The sequence below is a fragment of the Arctopsyche grandis genome, chromosome 11 (genome assembly GCF_051622035.1).
Source record: "Arctopsyche grandis isolate Sample6627 chromosome 11, ASM5162203v2, whole genome shotgun sequence".
Classification (NCBI taxonomy): domain Eukaryota; kingdom Metazoa; phylum Arthropoda; class Insecta; order Trichoptera; family Hydropsychidae; genus Arctopsyche; species Arctopsyche grandis.
The window spans coordinates 12,604,817-12,625,430 of NC_135365.1; the positions used below are offsets into that span (position 1 = coordinate 12,604,817).

Sequence of the window (20,614 nt, forward strand, 5' to 3'; positions counted from 1 at the left end):
CACGGGGCTGCGCCCCCCGGGCCCCCTTCGGGGCTGCGCCCCTAGTGGCGCCCCTGGCGGGGCCCCATGAAGCTACTCGCCTTGCGCCCCCGCGGGGGTGAATCCATTGAAACGAAAAAAAAAATCGGCGCCCATGGATCGAAAAAAAAAAAAAATCGAATCACGTGTTCGATGACGTCACCGATCTACGGACGAAGACGACGAAGACGACGAAGACGACGACGACGACGACCAAGGATATTTACATACAAAGTCTCTTTCCAAATTATAGATTAGACTAGCTGTATTACCCGGCTTCGCTCAGTGTTTATAATATAAACCGCTTAAACATGACTAAGCTAATTTAATTAAAAAAAAAAAAAAATTAAAAAAAAATTTAAAAATTAAAAAAAAAAATAAAAAAAAAATAAAAAAAAAATCAAAAAAAAAAATTAAAAAAAAAATAAAAAAAAAATAAAAAAAAAATTAAAAAAAATTTTTTAAAAAATCAAAAAAAAAAATCAAAATTTTTTTTTGCCTTCTAGGGCTTCGCCCTCGGCGCCCCCCTGAGCCTTTGCCTTCTAGGGCTTCGCCCCTCCACGCCCCATGAGCAATTGCCGTTTAGGGCTTCGCCCCCCTTAGTTAATGCCTTTTAGGGCTTCGCCCCTCCGCACCCCCATGATTAAATGCCGTCTAGGGCTTCGCCCCCCTTAGTTAATGCCTTTTAGGGCTTCGCCCCCCGCGCCCCCAAGATTAATTGCCGTTTAGGGCTTCGCCCCCCTTAGTTAATGCCTTTTAGGGCTTCGCCCCTCCGCGCCCCCATGATTAAATGCCGTCTAAGGCTTCGCTCCCATGATCAGTTGCCTTTTAGGGCTTCGCCCCCCACGCCCCCAAGATTAATTGCCGTTTAGGGCTTCGCCCCCCTTAGTTAATGCCTTTTAGGGCTTCGCCCCTCCGCGCCCCCATGATTAAATGCCGTCTAAGGCTTCGCCCCCATGATCAGTTGCCTTTTAGGGCTTCGCCCCCCGCGCCCCCAAGATTAATTGCCGTTTAGGGCTTCGCCCCCCTTAGTTAATGCCTTTTAGGGCTTCGCCCCTCCGCGCCCCCATGATTAAATGCCGTCTAAGGCTTCGCTCCCATGATCAGTTGCCTTTTAGGGCTTCGCCCCCCGCGCCCCCAAGATTAATTGCCGTTTAGGGCTTCGCCCCCCTTAGTTAATGCCTTTTAGGGCTTCGCCCCTCCGCGCCCCCATGATTAAATGCCGTCTAAGGCTTCGCCCCCATGATCAGTTGCCTTTTAGGGCTTCGCCCCCCGCGCCCCCAAGATTAATTGCCGTTTAGGGCTTCGCCCCCCTTAGTTAATGCCTTTTAGGGCTTCGCCCCTCCGCGCCCCCATGATTAAATGCCGTCTAAGGCTTCGCTCCCATGATCAGTTGCCTTTTAGGGCTTCGCCCCCCGCGCCCCCAAGATTAATTGCCGTTTAGGGCTTCGCCCCCCTTAGTTAATGCCTTTTAGGGCTTCGCCCCTCCGCGCCCCCATGATTAAATGCCGTCTAAGGCTTCGCCCCCATGATCAGTTGCCTTTTAGGGCTTCGCCCCCCGCGCCCCCAAGATTAATTGCCGTCTAGGGCTTCGCCCCCCTTAGTTAATGCCTATTAGGGCTTGCGCCCCATGAGGCTGGGCCCCCCGGGCCCCCTTCGGGGCCCCACGGGGCTGCGCCCCTTGTGGCGCCCCCTTTTGAGCCCCATGGGGCTGCGCCCCATGAGGCTGGGCCCCCCGGGCCCCCTTCGGGGCCCCACGGGGCTGCGCCCCTTGTGGCGCCCCCTTTTGAGCCCCATGGGGCTGCGCCCCATGAGGCTGGGCCCCCCGGGCCCCCTTCGGGGCCCCACGGGGCCCCACGGGGCTGCGCCCCTTGTGGCGCCCCCTTTTGAGCCCCATGGGGCTGCGCCCCATGAGGCTGGGCCCCCCCGGGGCCCCACGGGGCTGCGCCCCTTGTGGCGCCCCCTTTTGAGCCCCATGGGGCTGCGCCCCATGAGGCTGGGCCCCCCGGGCCCCCTTCGGGGCCCCACGGGGCCCCACGGGGCTGCGCCCCTTGTGGCGCCCCCTTTTGAGCCCCATGGGGCTGCGCCCCATGAGGCTGGGCCCCCCCGGGGCCCCACGGGGCTGCGCCCCTCGTGGCGCCCCCTTTTGAGCCCCATGGGGCTGCGCCCCATGAGGCTGCGCCCCTCGTGGCGCCCCCTTTTGAGCCCCATGGGGCTGCGCCCCATGAGGCTGGGGCCCCACGGGGCTGCGCCCCTTGTGGCGCCCCTGGCGGGGCCCCATGAAACTACTCGCTTTGCGCCCCCGCGGGGGTGAATCCATTGAATCGAAAAAAACAAATCGGCGCCCATGGATCGAAAAAAAAAAAAATCGAATCACGTGTTCGATGACGTCACCGATCTACGGACGACGACGACGAAGACGACGAAGACGACGACGACGACGACCAAGGATATTTACATACAAAGTCTCTTTCCAAATTATAGATTAGACTAGCTGTATTACCCGGCTTCGCTCAGTGTTTATAATATAAACCGCTTAAACATGACTAAGCTAATTTAATTAAAAAAAAAAAAAAATTAAAAAAAAATTTAAAAATTAAAAAAAAAAAATAAAAAAAAAAATAAAAAAAAAATAAAAAAAAAAAATAAAAAAAAAAATAAAAAAAAAATTAAAAAAAAAATTTTTAAAAAATCAAAAAAAAAAATCAAAATTTTTTTTTGCCTTCTAGGGCTTCGCCCTCGGCGCCCCCCTGAGCCTTTGCCTTCTAGGGCTTCGCCCCTCCACGCCCCATGAGCAATTGCCGTTTAGGGCTTCGCCCCCCTTAGTTAATGCCTTTTAGGGCTTCGCCCCTCCGCACCCCCATGATTAAATGCCGTCTAGGGCTTCGCCCCCCTTAGTTAATGCCTTTTAGGGCTTCGCCCCCCGCGCCCCCAAGATTAATTGCCGTTTAGGGCTTCGCCCCCCTTAGTTAATGCCTTTTAGGGCTTCGCCCCTCCGCGCCCCCATGATTAAATGCCGTCTAAGGCTTCGCCCCCATGATCAGTTGCCTTTTAGGGCTTCGCCCCCCGCGCCCCCAAGATTAATTGCCGTTTAGGGCTTCGCCCCCCTTAGTTAATGCCTTTTAGGGCTTCGCCCCTCCGCGCCCCCATGATTAAATGCCGTCTAAGGCTTCGCCCCCATGATCAGTTGCCTTTTAGGGCTTCGCCCCCCGCGCCCCCAAGATTAATTGCCGTTTAGGGCTTCGCCCCCCTTAGTTAATGCCTTTTAGGGCTTCGCCCCTCCGCGCCCCCATGATTAAATGCCGTCTAAGGCTTCGCCCCCATGATCAGTTGCCTTTTAGGGCTTCGCCCCTCCGCGCCCCCATGATTAATTGCCGTCTAGGGCTTCGCCCCCCTTAGTTAATGCCTATTAGGGCTTGCGCCCCATGAGGCTGGGCCCCACGGGGCTGCGCCCCTTGTGGCGCCCCCTTTTGAGCCCCATGGGGCTGCGCCCCATGAGGCTGGGCCCCCCGGGCCCCCTTCGGGGCTCCACGGGGCTGCGCCCCTTGTGGCGCCCCTTTTTGAGCCCCATGGGGCTGCGCCCCATGAGGCTGGGCCCCCCGCGCCCCCTTCGGGGCCTCACGGGGCTGCGCCCCTTGTGGCACCCCCTTTTGAGCCCCATGAGGCTGAGCCCCCCGGGCCCCCTTCGGGGCCCCACGGGGCTGCGCCCCTTGTGGCGCCCCCTTTTGAGCCCCATGGGGCTGCGCCCCATGAGGCTGGGCCCCCCGGGCCCCCTTCGGGGCCCCACGGGGCTGCGCCCCTTGTGGCGCCCCCTTTTGAGCCTCATGGGGCTGCGCCCCATGAGGCTGGGCCCCCCGGGCCCCCTTCGGGGCCCCACGGGGCTGCGCCCCTTGTGGCGCCCCCTTTTGAGCCTCATGGGGCTGCGCCCCATGAGGCTGGGCCCCCCGGGCCCCCTTCGGGGCCCCACGGGGCTGCGCCCCTTGTGGCGCCCCCTTTTGAGCCCCATGGGGCTGCGCCCCATGAGGCTGGGCCCCCCGCGCCCCCTTCGGGGCTTCACGGGGCTGCGCCCCTTGTGGCACCCCCTTTTGAGCCCCATGGGGCTGCGCCCCATGAGGCTGGGCCCCACGGGGCTGCGCCCCTTGTGGCGCCCCCTTTTGATCCCCATGGGGCTGCGCCCCATGAGGCTGGGGCCCCACGGGGCTGCGCCCCTTGTGGCGCCCCTGGCGGGGCCCCAGCCTCATGGGGCTGCGCCCCATGAGGCTGGGGCCCCACGGGGCTGCGCCCCTTGTGGCGCCCCTGGTGGGGCCCCATGAAGCTACTCGCCTTGCGCCCCCGCGGGGGTGAATCCATTGAAACGAAAAAAAAAATCGGCGCCCATGGATCGAAAAAAAAAAAAAATCGAATCACGTGTTCGATGACGTCACCGATCTACGGACGAAGACGACGAAGACGACGACGACGACGACCAAGGATATTTACATACAAAGTCTCTTTCCAAATTATAGATTAGATTTGCGGCGTGTTTTATCAATCTGATTCACATGGATTCTGTTGCTAATTAGATAACGTTGCTAGTCCTTATCTTTGTGTCGATATAATTGCAAAGATTCTCAACTATTTTTTCAATAAATTGTATTCAAAATTGTTAAGTTGAAGTTAAATTAAGTTACAGTTTGTATCAATTGGAAGCCAGTCTTTTATATTATTTCATTTTAACATTTGAAGGAATTTCCTGGAAGGAAATGGTTTCGTTTGAAAAGACGTGATCCTAATCCGTCAAATGCACCAATACACATTTTGTATGGCGACTAAATTGTTTTTCAAATGCTGATCGATATTTCCAATTCTATTTTAAGCAATTATTTTACTCGTAGATAAACTGGTAGCTATCTAGTGCTTCTATTCTCTTTTGTATTGCAAATTTTAATCCTAAAAATATGTATAGTGTCTTGCTAGACATTTTGATGCGCTCATTGTGTCGAACACAGTTCCACGACTTTTAATCCAACGTCTACGACAGTTGTAGACAGTGGCGGACTGGGACTGAAATCAGTGCATGCCAGGAGTCAAAGGGGGCCCCACCCAGGGTTAAAATAATTTGTCCCCCCCCCCATATAACAAAATTTTCTTCTTTCCATCACGCTAAAAATCAAGGGAAATATTTTTTTTTTTCAAAATTGGGAATAAACAAATTTAGGTACAAGAAAAATGGCAAAAGCAAAATAGATCCATAAATTATATTGTATATTTCGTTTTAACCCTTGTCCTAGGTAAACATAATGCATCATAAAAGAATTGGCATAAAAGCGGCTTTTACTTTCGGTAGAAAACAATCAGGGACGTCATTTCAGCTTTTTCTTTGGGGGGCAGGGCAGGCAAAGATTGGTCAAATTGATTTTTTTTTCAAAAAATCTTTTTTATATCGGAATAAAAATGGAAAATATTCTTTACCTTATTGAGTTATAAAATATGAAAAAAATAAGATTATTTTTGAAAAAATAATTATAATAAAATATTATGTAAAAAGAGAAAAAAGCGCCGCAGGCGAAAATTTTTTTCCACAAATCTTTACATAGTCAACATTAATCGACCATCAAACTGATTCTCCAAAAAACTATCAATTAACTTAATTTCTACCGACTGTCTTGTCACTTTATCTATGTACATATGTATGTACGTAATAACATTAGATAAAGTTTTGTTTTGTTTTTTTTTCAAAGCACATAGCAGCGATTATTTTATTAGTTACCCAAAATTAACATACATAAGAAATACACGTAGCATTCATAGATCCATAGTATCTCATTAATCATTAAATTCATGTTAAATGTTAATCGAAAATCGGGATTTTGGGGAGGGGGCCCCTATCCTATATTTCTATTTACATGGATGTGTCTAGATTAGGAATAGATTTTATATTCGGAAACTGTTTAAAATTGTGTATTTAAATCTTACTATATCATCGAAGTATAATCAAATGTTATTTTGAAAGTATGAAGTAAATTTAAATCGCTGGTTGATGATGAATCATCCTATCAAAATTGTTTTAAGCAATTCAGTTTATATTATTCACGAAAATTTGTTTATTCCCATTTTTATTTCAGTGGTTAGTTGTTACATTGTAGGTATTGGTATATACATAATCTTGAGGTTGGAATAGGCCCGGCAAAAGGTTCCACGCAAATGTTGAAACTTACATTTCAAGCCTAATAAAAAAAGTTAAAAGATCCTTAGGCTGTTAAAGCAGGTATTAGTTATTTGTGTATATCGTAAGAAATTTGTTTTGTTGAAATACCCAAACTTTAGGTCCTAAAGTTGCAATATCCTAAACATTTTTACACACGTGAAATAGTTAAAAAGTTATTTAATTTTACTGAGGGCCCATATTTTCTAACAGATAGTGGGGCCCACATGCCATCGGGCATGTTCGCTTGTATGGCCAGTCCGCCACTGGTTGTAGACATACATAAAGTCGTTGGGCCAAAAATCATTCGATTGTTTTGTATCATGGCATTTAGCATATTTTAATGGTGTGATAAATCGAACTCTAAAACTTTAATCTGCTGTGACTACCTACCTACCTTGAGATATTGTACAATCTCCTTCCTCAACTTGATATTTATGCAATGCAATTAATAGTAATATTGAGACCATATACTTTGCAGTAAAAACATTAAAATCCACAAATTAAAAAAAAGAAACTGCTGTTTTTACTACTACATAAATAATTAATTACATTATGATAATAAAATACTTAACCTCAATAACCGTCTTTTGTAATAATCGTTTTATCACATTTTAGTACTTCCTGCCATTCTTCTGTAACATGAATATACTCGATCTATTACATACATACATGTATTGTATAATAGGTAGTGCAATCCTAGACAAATAACTTTGACTCACCCTGCAAAAGTTGTCCTTTCGGGAATACAAAGCCTTAGAACTTTCCACGTTGGTAATTGTGACTAAACTCCCTCCTCTTCTCTTTCGGGTGTACATACTTTCGTCTTACATCAAGTTCAAAGACCGTCTGCTGGCCTTCTTCTCCCGTCCCTTCAGGACACTTTTCATATCCAGATTCACCCGGTAATTGGTCACGTTCAGACCATAATAAGGGACCGTCGTCTGATCCGAACGACGTCTCATTTATTCGTCGGCTAGAGCTTTGGAAATTTAAACGAAAGCTCTCATACACATGAAGGTGTGTGTATAGTCTTCCGTAAGGTGCGTGAAAGCCTCAAATTTATGCGAAAAGACACGCCCAACCACCTTCACCTTTATTATTATCACATTAACACACACAAAAACGTCTCGGCCATTGTCATCAACGATCCGTCGGAAAAAATGGCTATTGATTATACCCGCTGCTTTTGTTCAGCGATTGCGAAACTTTCGCACCTCGATTTAATGTTTGACTCAAGACTGAACACAGATTTACAGTCGGCCTACCCTCCAAATCAACCTTATTTATTTTTACATCCAGCAGAATGGTAGATGCTGGAGGTCCATTGCAGATGTTCGTTTTCAGAGATATTAAACATGTTCAATGTAATCAGCTAAAAGCATTGTATATTATTATATAGATTTTTAGAATATAAATTTAAATTTGCAGATTTGAAGCTCAATATACTAGAAAGATATTCTGTACTATATAATAGTCAAATTGACTGGAATCACTCAGACTAGTGAAAGTCCTAAAAATGAGACATTTTTAGAAAATTATCTATGCTACCCATAAACCCCAGGTTCTGAACTCATTCTGAAAACTGTCTATAATCAAAGTTGGAGTGCCATAAGATTGCCATTGATTTTATTTATTATGTATGCCTATTGGTTAAATGCAGGGGCGGCTCATCATAGGGATCGCTAGTCCGGTGGATCCTCGACCAATATAGCATTCAAATCACAAAAGAGTGGGTATTTTCAAAAATTATCATTGTGCGTATTCTACACGGATGAAACATATGGTAAAACAATATAAATGTACGTACAATTGTCCGCGTCGAGCCTGGTGCGTCAACAATTTATTTTGAGTGTGCGTTTTTCTTTGCGCTCCTATTGAAAAATGTAAACCAAAAACCAAAAAAGGCATATATGAATCAGCTCTCCAAAATCCCAAGTTTTTTACTATCGATTCCGAAGGTAGCCGACCCTTCTATCCCTTGTAGTTAGTTATCGCCTTTGGGTATGAACATTTTTTTTTCGTCTTAATTTTTGGAACAATTGAACTCAACGTAATTTTTCACCAGCCGTCGCCACTGGTTTAATGTAAGAAATGCAATTTAGAGATGAAGATTTGGTAAGGATACGAATGTTCCAAAACCCTTCATTGTATTACAATTCGATACAAATCTATCATTGTTCTTGAAATATCACACAATATTGAGCACTCTTTCCCAAGATGATTAAATTTGTGGAACCAAAATGCTCAAGAATTCGGTACGTGAAATATAAATCAAAACGAACGCTACATACTTGGCATATACAGCGACGGAAAACCCTGCAGCTATTTACATGATTTTTTCAGCGGCTTTAGATCACTTTTTCATAACATTCTTGCTTTCTAAAAAAGACCTTTTCCCCCTCTTCTTCGTTATTCTTCGCGATATAATAACATTTCCGGCATATTTTTAGCAATTTTAATTTTTTTCATAGCTTTACCCTCTCACCTTTTGTTGGCCGTTTTCATTTCCTTTATCCGGACCTTCTCTCTCCTCCCACGGCTACCGCACCTGGATCCTATCTTAGACCTTTAATTACACCGTCTTCAAAGCTTGGCGCTCTTGAATAAATTTGAATTGCAATCCGGTTGCAAAGTTTCAACCCCGACATCGCCGAGGCTATGAGCCTCTCTAATTACTGCAGAAATCCGTCTTATTCTTGCTGAAACTCCTGTCGTGCGTAACGACCGAAACGTTTAATTGCGGATTTTGGAACACAGCACCGATGTCGTCCTTATTGTTGATTTAATTAAACATCCTTCGGCTCATAAATCATAAAAGTCTAGCTCGCGTCGCTAGGAAGAGGGTTAAACGTTTGAAAGACGTGACACCGACTATAATAAACCTTGTGGCGAAAGTAAGACAGGATTACACTTACCTGCCCCTCATACCTTTACGCACGATTTTAAATTGAGTTTCAGTTTCGTTTTGCTTTTATTCAAGTCGTGATAAGCTCTGTTTGTGCATCTCGTTCTTGCTCACGCACAACTACATAATATCGAAGTTACGGAGGCAGAAGTAGATAGAGCAAGGACCATGGAGGTCGAGCTGAATATCTATAGCAAGGATGTCCATCTATTTTTACAAGCATTTTTATTAGTTTTAATAACTGTGTCCATGGTGCAATATTTGTGAGCTGAACCACTTCCAATCTTCCCCATCGCTTTTATATATTACCAACATATGTACATACATAAGTTACCTCTCATTAAAGTAAGCAAATGATTACGACATAGCGCTTGAGAATTCGATCATTAACGAAATCATCAGAATCGACTGTCAGATCGACGTGATGACAGCTGGCTATCAAATGCGCCTGATCGCCGCCCCTATTTAACATTACACTTCAATACATAGATGAACAATTATAAATAGACTTTTTAAAAACAATTTTTACAAGTGTTTTTTCTCTCTTGCTTTGAACACTTATGAAACAGTCTATTTTTATTACATGCCTCTTGTTACTTCGCCTTATTTGCAATTCCAGCGACGACTATTCGATTACTTTTTTCACACTATCTCAAATAGTGTTTGTAATGTAATGCAATCTCCCCACATTGACCCGTAATTAGGTTCCGTAACTAGCTTTTCACGAGCACGAATTTTGTAAAAGAATAATATTAATACAATGACATTCGTTTTTACAAACCTCTTTTATGTTTCACTTACGATTACAATTCAGGAAAAAATTTGCCTCTTATCCGATCGTTTTCAGACTTTGCCATATTGCTCATTTTGGTCATCAATATAATTAATAACATTATATTTGATTACAAATTGTAAATTGCTATTCATTTATTAAAAAATAACATTCGTCCCAGGCAAAAATTTTAAAAATGCATTTGTTTTCTTTTTTTTTTTCAAATTATTACATAAATTTATATTATTTTTAATATGTTGGTTTAACCAGCTGCATAGATCAATGGTTAACATGTAATGCTTTCAATCGTGTAGTCGCGGGTTCTATCCCGTATGCTGCTGACCAGACCTTGGATATGTGACTCCAAGGTCGATCGTTTCCTATCATATGTATGTTATCTGATTTCATTTAAATGATTCCAACAAATTAACAACCCTGTCCTATACCTTTTCCAAAAAAGCAAATTATCCAGCATCTCGATTTTCGCCGATTAGAAAATGCTCCAAAAATTTGTCCATAGATGTATCTGCGGGTGTTAATCGTTTGACCATAGATGTCGTGTGTAATAAATGGGTGTTCACCTGCTTAAATAATTGATAAATAATTCTTAATCTGTATAACACACTCGTTGCGTTGAAGCAATCTGTTGACGAGTGTGCATGATCGATTGAATAAATAAAATACAAAATAAAGAGCGCTGCAGGCAATATTTTTGTCAGTTTCATCCTGTGCATGCAATTTCTAAGCAAATTTCAATTGATTCGATCATAATAAAGAAAATAAACAATAGAATGTTTTTTATATCATATATTACATATATTTTTAGATACTCCCCAAGAAAAAGTTATTCTGTTGTAATTGCACTTTTATTAAATAGAATCGTTAGAAGTTTCTGTGCTATATTTAGTCTATTCATACATGTATATACAAATGTAAGCTGTTAAAAAATATAAGCTGAATAAAACTGAGTTTATTCTGCAGTCTGTGTATCATTGCGTGCACCCCTGCCCTATGGGAATGGAATGCATTCGTAAACAACTGCATTTTTGTTGTGTTTAATCTCAATCCCAACGGCTTATGAAACCACGAACGATTCATTCGATTCAAGGTACATACATAGCATTCGATGCAACCATTTCGGAAACGTTTGACATTCGCCGCCAAAGATAAACAATCGTAGAGATAAGGAAGCGATTAGATCACAGTTGATCGATCATCGTCGTGTAGTTTTGACATGTTTGTAAAGTCGAATGCGAGGAAAAACGTCAGATGGTCCGATTCGGTCTTGGGTAAGTCGAAACTTACATTTTCGGAACACCCAAATATCATATCGTCATATAATGATGTGAACGAATTCCGTATTCCTTCGAGTGCATTCATCCGTTCAATTGAATTAATCACGTATGTATGAGATATATGCAATTGAAAATCCTATTCATGGCGATATTCCACTCATGATCTTGAACACTTGATTTGTATTGAATTTAATCATGGTATTTGCGGTCTTGAATAAGGATTGATTTTAATTCGAGTCAATGGAGGCTATTGAGTTTGGCAAAGCGGTCCTTTCTCTGTGACCAAGTCTACATATACTATATGATAATAAATACTTAATATATATGTATGTTTATACAAAACCAACCTGTTGAATATTTAAGTAATTTTTTATTTGATTTCATTTTCAGCTGAAGGAGATCTGTCAACGTTTGCACTACGCAAAGATCATTTCGCATGCAAGACTGACTTAACATCGGATCTCTTCATAGCAGATTCAAGGTAATTTAATCATGTTTACTTAGAAAAATTTCATCTTTTTTTTTAACCTGAAGTCAAACAAATTTTTCCGCTTAAATAGAGCTTAGTTTGCTAAATACAAATTTAATGACTCGATTTTTTACCTACTGTTTACATTCACTTTTCCCCTCCGTATTCTTTTGTTTACGAATCACCGCTTTATCTGCGCTTTCTCGACTTTTATATTAGAAGTTTAAAGAGCGTTTTATTTACCTCATAAATCACCCCCGACTCAACGGATAAAAGTTTTTATTTTGTTGTTGTTTCTTAATTTTAGCAAGTTTTAATTGATGCTTTGTAAAGATTGTCCTACATATGGTTAACCTTTTTAATTGATGTCTTGTATCTCAGGCCAAAATGTTTGCGAGAGTTGTACGAGGTCGCCGGCAGGATATCACCAGGACCTGGTGGCAGCTCTTCTGGACCAGCAGGTCGTCGTTCTCCACCTCTGCTCTGTACTCCGGTCCTAGGAGCGAGACAGAGGAAGTTGCGCGAAAAAGTCGACGTCGAAATCGAAACCCGAAAGGTAAATAATTTCAAACTTGTATCTACGTATGTACATACAATAGTTATGTATCAGTGACCCATTGAACTCTTCCTCGTCCCAAATCTAATAAATATTCGTGTGCGTGGGTGTACTAAAGCGCATATGAGTGCATATGTATATCGTATATACGTATAAACGTTTGAGTGCAACGATGAATGATAGAGCCCCGTTGTTCGTGACTGACTACAAAGGACGAGTAAATTCTTTGGAGATTTGACGACCAAGTTTTTGTACTGGAACTCCGACAGAAAACCGGTTCCTTTTTCTTCAAAGGAGCCGATGTTCGGTTCTGTGATTCCGATGAATATTATTCTTCCTTCGACGGAGACTTCCTACTTCTGATCGATTTTTCTTTTTTTTTTGTCTTTCGTTTTTTCTCTCCTACCAGCGCCCACTTCTCGTGTAACGAGTTACCTTATAAGGACTTTCAATACTTAAAAGTCATACTCAATAATCACCTCACGATTTTTGTTTGTCTTATTGAATATGTTATTATAAACAATCAGCCAATTGAGAAAAATATCATGATAATAGAAAAATCAATACATATATAATATCATCATCATTTACAGCGATCCGCTATAGAGTATAGTCGATCGTTTGCTAGCCGGTTTCAAAAGATGCGATCGATTGCTAGCTATAGATTAAACGATCATATATGTAGATTAAACGATCTATATAATCTATACGATAAAATTTAAACTATATATAGATTACTACGATCGACTATACTTTAGATGAGACCCCATTTACAGCCATTCACCATCCACTGCTGGATGAAAACCTCTCCAACACGCTTCCATTCATCTCTGTTTGGCGCAACTCTAATCCATTTCACCCCACACATTTTTATTTATTCCACCCATTTACCTTGCGGCCTTCCTTTCACCCTTTTACATTCTCTCGGGTACCATTCCAGCACTTCTTTTGTCCATCGTGAACCGCCAATTGCCATTTCAATGTCTGCACTCTTTCTACTATATCCACTACCCTTGTCATATATCTCACCCACGCATTCCGTTTCCTATATACATACATATCTCCTCGTTATGCCGAGCATACAGCTTTCCATACTCCATTGAGTGCATTTGACTTTGTGTAACATGTAATACATATATCAATTTTGTTTAGCCAGCAGTTATAGGTCGGTGGTTGTGTTAATGCTAACCACCGAGAGGTTCCCGGGCTCAAGCCCTGGGTTGACCTCAATTGAAAATAATTTATTTGAAAGAATTTCTGTAATACTACTGGTCAGACTTGGATGTTTATGACTCCAGGTTGAGCATTTCCTTTCAGAATTTGTCAATTTATCTGATTTCATTGTTGAAACGGTTCCTCGTCAAATTGGCAAAACCCACTATGTCACCACTATTTGAATATGATTTCAAATTTAGAATCTATAAATTTTTATATGTATAAGTTTAATACAACTTGTAATGACATCGTGGGAAAATAAATATTTTTAGTAAATTTGATTATACTTGAGATATATTATATGATAGAAACCTATTTTCAACTCAACTAGTGAAACTAATGAACCATTAATATGTACATATTTGGGTAAACTAAAACCAGTTTTATATGACTTGACTTTGGTTCATTTTGCGAGTTCTTCATATATGTTAATGAAAATAATAATTCTTAATGAAAAGGTGTAAACATATATTGGATTTTATTGAACTCTCAATAGGAGACAATATTTGAAAATTTAAAATCGTATTAAAATACTTGAATGCCAGGATGTTTATAAAAATTGACCTTTATGTCAATTTATGTAAATTAAATAATATTTATATAAACAGCTCTCATTATACATCTACATATAAACTTACTGAAAAGTTATTCAACGATTATTTAAATCTCATTTCAGCCTGCGGCCATTGAAGAACTTCGCAAATGGACATCCACTGAAGCTTTAGGCGACATGACCGTCGTTCCTGGTGCCGTATCTAGAATAACAGCCAACATAACACTAGCGAACGAAGATCTCTCCGATGGAGGTGGCTTCAGCTCCGGAGAAGACGAGCCGATCGATCACAAGCTGCCCAGTCCCGAAGAACAACTTTACGTCATAGCATCTAAGTAATACTTTGCCTTAAATCAATCTGATGTATTATTCTAAAGTATCGATATATACTCGAGTCTTTTTTTAGATTTTGCCCTGAAATTGTGCCCATTGACACGTCCGGCAGAAGGTTCGACAGAATGTGCACATCGAGACGGTCGCTTCTGCACGTGGACACAACCTGTGAACAATCACAAAATGCAGATTCACAAACGGTCAAAAGACGGACACGTTCGAGAAAACCACGCGGTAAAAGACGAAATACAATAACTGGCACAGATCAAAAAGAAATTAGAGATGCAATTGCAGGGTAAGCTTACTAGCCGCTTCTTAGATGTCACTAGTATTAATATAGGGCTTCAAACTATTGATATTATCGATATGTCTTCAAATAAATGTCCATATGTATAAATAATTCATACATTTCAATTATAAAAGCACAATTTTTATCATACTATCAATTCAATTCATAGATTTTTTCGTTATTGGCTTTTTTATCGTTTTTATTTTGCTAAATTTAAATCAGTGTTCAACTCGAGAATAAATTGTAAATCTATGGTAAATATTTTGCTGAAACATCTTTCTATCGAGTATTACATAGTAGACTAGTAGAGGGATAAACTCATAAGTTGTTTCACCAAAACAATTGTCATAAATTGCAATTTTATCTTTGGTTATCATTGTTCAAATTTTACTTTTTATCTTGTCAAAAATTCAATCACTAGTTTATAGCCCTTATAACAGACACTTGCATATTGGCGAACAACACCACAAAAGTTATTAAAGCTTTGCACTTAACGTGTGGTATGTTTGCTTTGATAATCCATTATAATTTCAACAAATAACTATTCAGCACGATTAAGCATTAAAATAATTTAATACCGAGTTTAATTGAATGATCACTTGTTTAGCTTTTATGTACATCAATAAAACTTGTACAGTTTTGTGTTTTCAAATGTGCAATCGATTTATTATTACAATCGCTACTTGCATTTCGTTGGAATATTGCAGTGCTTTCAATAAAATGTACCGTTACTGTTATGTCATTCATTTTGTATTGAAATCACTCATAATCTGATAAAATGCTGTGTTTTTATGACTAATTGGCTTTTGTGATTATAGATGTTAGCTTCCTTTACTAATTTCCTTGATGTATTTGCCTCAGGGATGCTTCTAGCCCTGTGGATGAACCAGAGAGTCCTGACTCAGGTGCTGTTATACGCTCACATTCCAGTGACTTACTCAAGAAAAGTCCACTAGACGTTCAAAACAAAAAATCACACTTCAACTCTTTACGACAGTGGGGACGTAGTCGTCTCCGTCTGATGAGCCGTTCGCCGAGCGATTGTAGGGATACTTCAAAAACTGACAAGGTTAAAACAAAATCACCCACGACAGTTCAAGACATTGATGATGTCAATATCTATGAAACTGTCACTATGAGAAAGCGTAGAAATGCCAATACTAAACAACAGGAAAGAAAAATTTCTCACGAAAGAAATAATTCGTATTCCTCATCCGAAAAGAGCATTGGATTGCCTATCTCTATCCCGATGTCCAGTGCGATGTCAATCGCTGTCAAATTACGCGAAGTCAGCTCTGCTGGTAGACGAAGACGTACAACTCAAAGTAATGGCGGACCCGCCAAAGAAGAGCCCCATTCTTCCAGTGGAAATTGGTCTGCGAGCTCTGAATCCGGGCGTACTAGCATTGGTTCTGAAATTACTTCGACAACGGCAGCCCCCAGAAGCTCTACTTCTGCTGCAACTTCAAGTAACTCTCTCAACGTACCCCACGGCCCGCCGAGTTCGATTGTTAGCCGTCGTAGATTCCTCAATACATCTGGATCCGGAAGTGTCACGAGCGAAGGAACTCTTACACCTGATATTATACATGACCTTCACGATGATATGGAAACCAGTTCTGAATTTTCATGTGACACTGAAGGCTATTACACATCTTTCCATATGGATTCCGGTCTGAAAACTTTGAAAGAGGAAGAAATTAGTCTTCCAATTACTCCATTGCATACAACAAGTACATTTTCAAATTCTTCTGGTAATCAAACTGTATCTACTGCTGAAAGTGAATACGAATTATTTGGAAAAGGATCGACTAGTACAACTACCAGTTCTGCCGGCACTGTATGCACTACACTTTTGGCTGCAGGAAGTGATCGTTCACTAGTTTTAGGCCCTACAGTTCCAGAGAGAAAGAGTTCCCTTTCTAAACTCAATAAGAGTAGAAGTAGCTCAGGAAGTTCCTCAATAAATCTAGAAAGAAGTTGTTCCAACAGCACTACTGGCTCAAATTCTGATCGTACTGGAACAATCAAAAGAAATACATTGGCGAAAGCAAATAAAATGAACCTTCCATTAAATATTGATGCGATGTCACTTTTAGCACCTCCAAAATTGGAAAACCATGTACGCGAATTACAGAATCCTACCCAAGAAACAGTCATTGCAGTTGTTCATGAAATTCAAACACCGAATACAGGAGCGGAATCTCCAGATTCAGGACACAATACATCTAGCTCACCTATTGATGATTCTGTTTCTAGTGCTCATGGAGGCAAACTTAGTTGTTCTGAAATGGACTATTCGGAATCATCAGATTTGGAAGGTGTCGACAGAATCGAACGAATCCGAGTTAAAACTACAATCAATAGCTCTAGAATTCCATCCATGTGTGTAATAACCCCAAATAATTCAGATGACGAAAGTATAAAAAGCGCCAAACAAGAAGGCAATCCATGTGTTTCTAAAGCTAAAACTGCAAATGATGTGACTGAAACTAAAGACCTTAAAGCACACATTTCAAGTAGACCAAAATTGGAACTCCCACCGCATGAAACAGATTTAGATACATTAGTTTTTAATGACGAAGTAAAAAATTACGATAACGTATTCGTCGATGGCAAAAATAATTCAACTGATAATAAATCAACAGCCAATAAAGCGACGCAGCCGAATAATGTTAAAAACAAAAAATCAAGCTCTTCTCGGTCTTATAGATCTGGACTTTTACCGCTTAATAATTTGATGTGTAGATTGAAGGAAGTTTTTCCACAAAAATTATCCATGAAAAAGAGCCAACCGAAAGATATACAAATTACTGAAAATGTAGGCAATGACAATGGAGAATACGTTACTATTGCTGATGTTCGTAACAATAATCAAAAAATCAACATCAACAACACTAGCGGAATGTATTATTCAAATGATGTTGTTAAAAGAAATCTACAAACAGTCTTATCAGGAAAACTTCGTGAAACGGAGTACGTATCGCTGAATGAATTACCATCAAACATTTCTACAGAAAATGTCGACGCCACCAGTAATGCGCCAACTCCAGAAATCAATGACTCACTCAAGCGATATGGAGCCAGGGTGACTTTGGATGCAGCGGGTAAAGTCATCTACTCTTCAGATAGTCTCAAGCGACGTAAAGGAGCCCACACTACATTCGAACCGGGACCATTCGTGAAAGACATTGTCGAAGCCAACACCGACGAGTGCGACTCCACTGATTCCAGCAAGACTTTAGTAGCACCGGAGAACCTATCAAGAATCGCCACATACTCTCCATCGCCTATACATAAGCAAAGCCCCACCTCGATCGCTTCTAACATGCGACCACTATCACCTCAACTCGGCAAAGTCATTATTAGAGCACCGAATGTCAATTCGAAAGTTAACACGCCTACTTCCGAGGTGGTCAGGATGCCACCTTCGAATATCGTGACTCCCACTAACGTCGTACGACCCATGTCGCCGCGAACTATGACGAAAGGTGCTTACGTGAACATTCAAGACGCTGAGGGTATCAGCCTTTCGCCTTCCAAAGATAATAACCCAGGTAAGATTCGCAACGAAGATGTGGGTTCAAGATTTTCGAAATGTGTTTGTAAAAATGTTGATTTTAATACTTGTTTTTATTGTGCATTGAATAATCACTCAAACCTACTCACACACTCACCTCACAACGTGGAACAAAACCACAAATCAAAACAAAACATTAAAAGTGCGGAAATATTGAAAATGTTCTCGTCGAAAAACAATAGTTTGCGGTATTGCAATGACACATCCTTGAGTAATGATAGCCAGTCATCGAAACTGTCGGCTTTTTCCAAGGTAATGGTTAGTCTTTTGAACGATAGTAAATTTGATAGTGCAAACAGTTTGAAACGTGTCAAACGCAGCGACAGTTACAAAATGGCCAACTCTCCATTGATGCCTATTAAGAAGTTTTTAAACGTTGACAGTTTTAGTCTGTTGAACAAAAACACAAAATCAATCGAGCAAATAGAATCTGAAATAGCCGCCGATCTGTTACGGGATAAAATTAATTATCCGCCGACCGTGTCTCCGAAGTTATCGTCCAAATCGTTTTTCAACAATGAAATTAATAACATTCAGTTCAAATTCGCCGATGATCTAGATAAGACGGAACCCCTCTCGCTGGATTTGCTCAATAACGATTTTGATTCCAAATTGTCCGAGCTGTCTCTCAGTCCACTGAACAGTTCACTTTATAGCCATCCGCGTAATTATGTAAACACACAGTACGATAGCGAAAACGATATATTGGAAGACGCGTTCGATTCAGAGACCGAAGAAAACACTCCGCGTCCTCAGACATGTCCGTACGTTCCATCTCCGAACAAAGTCACGATGCCCAACGATCATTTACAACATCGTGCGAGAATTCTGTCCATCTCCAATAACTTTGATACAGAAATTTGGTGATGGAACTCATCATATCATACTGACTAACTGTGTACATATTTATGGTTTTGTTTGTATTTTTTTTTTATATTTAATTGGTTTCGGTTTCAACGTGGGGCTTTGGTTTTCTGGTTTAAGAAAGAAAAACTCGTTAATGCCAATAACCCTCGCTGTTTCTGGTATTTTTATTTATTATTAAATAAACAGGTATGTCAATGTATTCAAAATTATGTTCGAACCATAGATATAGAATATTTAGATGCGCCCTGACGCTCTAAGCCAATCACCCTGTTGGTGCATGCACACGCAAAAGAAAGTACAGATCATGCACACTCTCTCTCAGTAGCTAGTTAGCTTCTAAGTAGGAAGGTCGATTGACATTTTTCGAAAATGCCAACGTATTCAGTGAAATTGTGTTACAATTACTCAAGAAAACATAAAAAGGCGGATGGCATCACATATCATATGTAAGAAGTAATATATAATGTCTTCAATTATAGTAGTATTTTAACATTAATGAAATATCGGCGCGATTCTATGCACTGATGGAACAGCGGTCGACAACCTCTGCCACAGGTGTCTTGTTGGCACTGAAGGAAATTCAGAAATCGACATTAAGTTTAAAACTACAAACAATGAACTAATTATTAAAGTGTCAGCTTTAAAATTGATCCTTGTGGAAGTTACTAATGTTTAAATATTGTAATAGTTAATGATGGTTTTATTATAGTAACATACATTTTTAGTTTAATATAGTGTGTACAGCTAAATATTTTTTTCTTAATATGACTTTATTAGTTTGGTTTACTGTCACGCGGAGTGTCCAATAAAATAAAGTTATAAATAAAATGAAACTTCAGTGCATGTACATATGTACATACACTGTTTGCGGACCACTGCCGACCGCTGCGTCGACCTTTTTCACCACTTCCCCGCTAGTTAAACCTCCCGCACCCCTCAGTTAGTGGCGACAAGATCTCCAACGAAATTTGTATGTAAAGGCATATCTAGGTTATTCTACATCTATGGTTCGAACCAAGGTAAGATACAAAATTTATAAACACAATTTCAATCCAACGTAAATAATATTCCATAAATTATAAGGATTAATATGTAAACAAAGTGTACATACATATTTTTAAATTAACATAATCAATGTGTTCATTTTGTATGTATTTAATTATACGCACTCTTTAGATTTTAACGTATCTGAAGACAATACAACTTATAAAATGTTCTTCACATGTCGTACTAAAATTAGAGAGCGAACAAACCTTTGATTTAGGACGCAGACACATTGAATCGTATGCCATGGCATTCTTAGGTAGACTCCAGCTGTGATGGGCGTATCCTTGTCTCATTGTTAATTCATAGGATCTTATTATTTCGACAAGTTTCCCCTACATTTATTCAAATATAGGATCGATCACTGTCAAACCTGTCAATACATAGATAAAATATGGGTTTGGTGCAAACGATAGACAAGCGCCAGACAGACTGAACCACAGATTAACTGGATGGCTGCTTTAAACGAAATTCTCGACTTCACGAATGATAGATTGCACATCAAATGACGAGTAACCTTTCGATGTGTAC

The 20,614-nt window shown here is 40.9% G+C and overlaps 1 protein-coding gene across 2 annotated transcripts in view; it reads left to right on the forward strand.

The window, feature by feature from the left end:
* The window catches only part of gukh (NHS actin remodeling regulator GUK-holder), a 184,666-nt gene that overhangs the window by 158,560 nt on the left and 5,492 nt on the right, over positions 1-20,614 (forward strand). Inside the window, exons 1-6 of one of the 2 annotated variants that reach the window (XM_077441116.1) lie at positions 11,085-11,171; positions 11,568-11,658; positions 12,028-12,202; positions 14,094-14,305; positions 14,377-14,598; positions 15,454-18,149. In XM_077441116.1, the coding sequence (XP_077297242.1) occupies positions 11,117-11,171; positions 11,568-11,658; positions 12,028-12,202; positions 14,094-14,305; positions 14,377-14,598; positions 15,454-18,149 (3,451 nt within the window). In that variant the 5' untranslated portion in view covers positions 11,085-11,116. Of the gene's footprint in view, positions 1-11,084; positions 11,172-11,567; positions 11,659-12,027; positions 12,203-14,093; positions 14,306-14,376; positions 14,599-15,453; positions 18,150-20,614 lie in introns of those variants that run through there. The other variant, XM_077441115.1, reaches the window with a different exon arrangement.